This window comes from Callorhinus ursinus, unplaced genomic scaffold, assembly GCF_003265705.2.
Source record: "Callorhinus ursinus isolate GAN/ISIS: 27379988/994484 unplaced genomic scaffold, GSC_fseal_2.0 scaffold8688, whole genome shotgun sequence".
In the NCBI taxonomy this organism is placed as follows: Eukaryota; Metazoa; Chordata; class Mammalia; order Carnivora; family Otariidae; genus Callorhinus; species Callorhinus ursinus.
In genome coordinates, this window is record NW_027405738.1 from 1 (window position 1) to 1,873 (window position 1,873).

Below are 1,873 nucleotides of genomic sequence, written 5' to 3' on the forward strand. Positions count from 1 at the left end.
GATGTCTTCACCAAGGGTTATGGATTTGGCTTAATAAAACTTGACTTGAAAACAAAATCTGAGAATGGACTGGAATTTACGAGCTCAGGTTCAGCCAACACTGAGACCACCAAAGTGACCGGCAGTCTGGAAACCAAGTACAGATGGACCGAATATGGTCTGACGTTTACAGAGAAATGGAACACTGACAACACACCAGGCACAGAGATCACTGTGGAAGATCAGCTTGCACGTGGACTGAAGCTGACCTTTGATTCATCCTTCTCGCCAAACACAGGGAAAAAAAATGCTAAAATCAAGACAGGGTATAAGCGGGAGCACATCAACCTGGGCTGTGACGTGGATTTCGACATTGCCGGTCCTTCAGTCCGGGGTGCTGTGGTGCTGGGATATGAAGGCTGGCTGGCTGGCTACCAGATGAATTTTGAGACTGCAAAGTCTCGAGTGACCCAGAGCAACTTTGCGGTTGGCTACAAGAGTGACGAATTCCAGCTCCACACTAACGTAAACGATGGGACAGAATTTGGTGGCTCCATTTATCAGAAGGTGAACAAGAAGTTAGAGACCGCTGTCAATCTGGCCTGGACAGCAGGAAATAGTAACACTCGCTTTGGAATAGCGGCCAAGTATCAGATCGACCCTGACGCCTGCTTCTCGGCTAAAGTGAACAACTCCAGCCTGATAGGTTTAGGGTACACTCAGACCCTAAAGCCAGGTATCAAACTGACCCTATCCGTTCTGCTGGATGGCAAGAATGTCAATGCTGGCGGCCACAACTTGGTCTAGGACTGGAATTTCAGGCATAAATGAATACTGTACAGTCATTTAATTTTAAACTATTTTGAGCCTAGCTACCTTCAGAATTTAGTGTACCTTTTAATGTTGTATGTCTGGGATGCAAGTATTGCTAAGTATCATGTTAGACCTCCAGGTTAAAGATGATTCAGCTTTAAGGTGTTACCCTTTCAGAGGTACAGAAGAAACCCAAGTCCATGAAAAGTTCTTTCAGCTGTAGACTTGGGGGGAGCTTGGTGGCCCCTCCAGAGAGTTCAGGTTTCTTTTTTATCTAGAAATGGCTGCAAATGGAAGCTGATAATTTATAGGCACTTTGTTAATTGGTATGGAGTACATGAATGAAATTATGACTTCCTGAGAATTGAACTGGGTTTCCTACCCGAAGGAAGGAGAGACTCACTGATGTGTGTATAAACCCATCTGAAAGAGACTTTTTTAGACAGATTTTCCTGACCTGTTTCCACCCCAGTCCATCACCTCTTTTACAACAAAAGTAGTCTGCAGACTGTGGTAGCTGTTTCTTTTGTCCCATTTTGGGGTAGAGAAGATGGATGTGATGAAGCCACTAATTCAGGACTTAATTCCCTCTCATGTTGTGGTTTTCTGCCCCTGCACCAGAGTATGAAATAGCTTCTAAAAGTCCCAGCTCTGAGCTGGGAAGAGTCTCTGTGACTGTAATCACATTGTGACAACACTCAGAATCTAAATTGGACTTGTTCTATTCTTGCCACTTGGTTTATTTTTTAGCCGTTTAATGGGTACATTTTAGAGTCTTCCATTTTGTGTGGAATTAGATCCTCCCCTTCAAATGCTGTAATTAACATCACTTAAAGTAAAACTTGAATAAAATTTTGAAACCTCAAAAAAAAAAAAAAGCTTCCAGAACAAACAAAAACTAAAGGAATTTGCAAACACGAAACCAGCCCTCCAAGAAATATTGAGAGGGGTCCTCTAAGCAAAGAGAGAACCTAAAAGCAGCAAAGAGCAGAAACGAACACAGACAACAGACAGTTAACAGTCACCTTACAGGTAATACAATGGCACTAAATTCATACCTTTCAATAGTTACCCTGAATGT

General features: G+C 42.8%; 1 protein-coding gene across 1 annotated transcript; it reads left to right on the plus strand.

Annotated features, from left to right (window-relative positions):
* Positions 1 to 284: 284 nt before the first annotated feature.
* Positions 285 to 1,662, plus strand: LOC112817900 (non-selective voltage-gated ion channel VDAC1-like). The gene has a single exon (XM_073890841.1). The coding sequence runs from the start codon at positions 418 to 420 to the stop codon at positions 784 to 786; it is 369 nt and encodes a 122-aa protein (XP_073746942.1). The 5' UTR covers positions 285 to 417; the 3' UTR covers positions 787 to 1,662.
* Positions 1,663 to 1,873: the final 211 nt, after the last annotated feature.

What these genes read in the sequence shown, in the direction of transcription:
- LOC112817900 (XM_073890841.1), top strand. Translation starts at nt 418, where the DNA reads ATGAATTTTGAGACTGCAAAGTCTCGAGTGACCCAGAGCAACTTTGCG.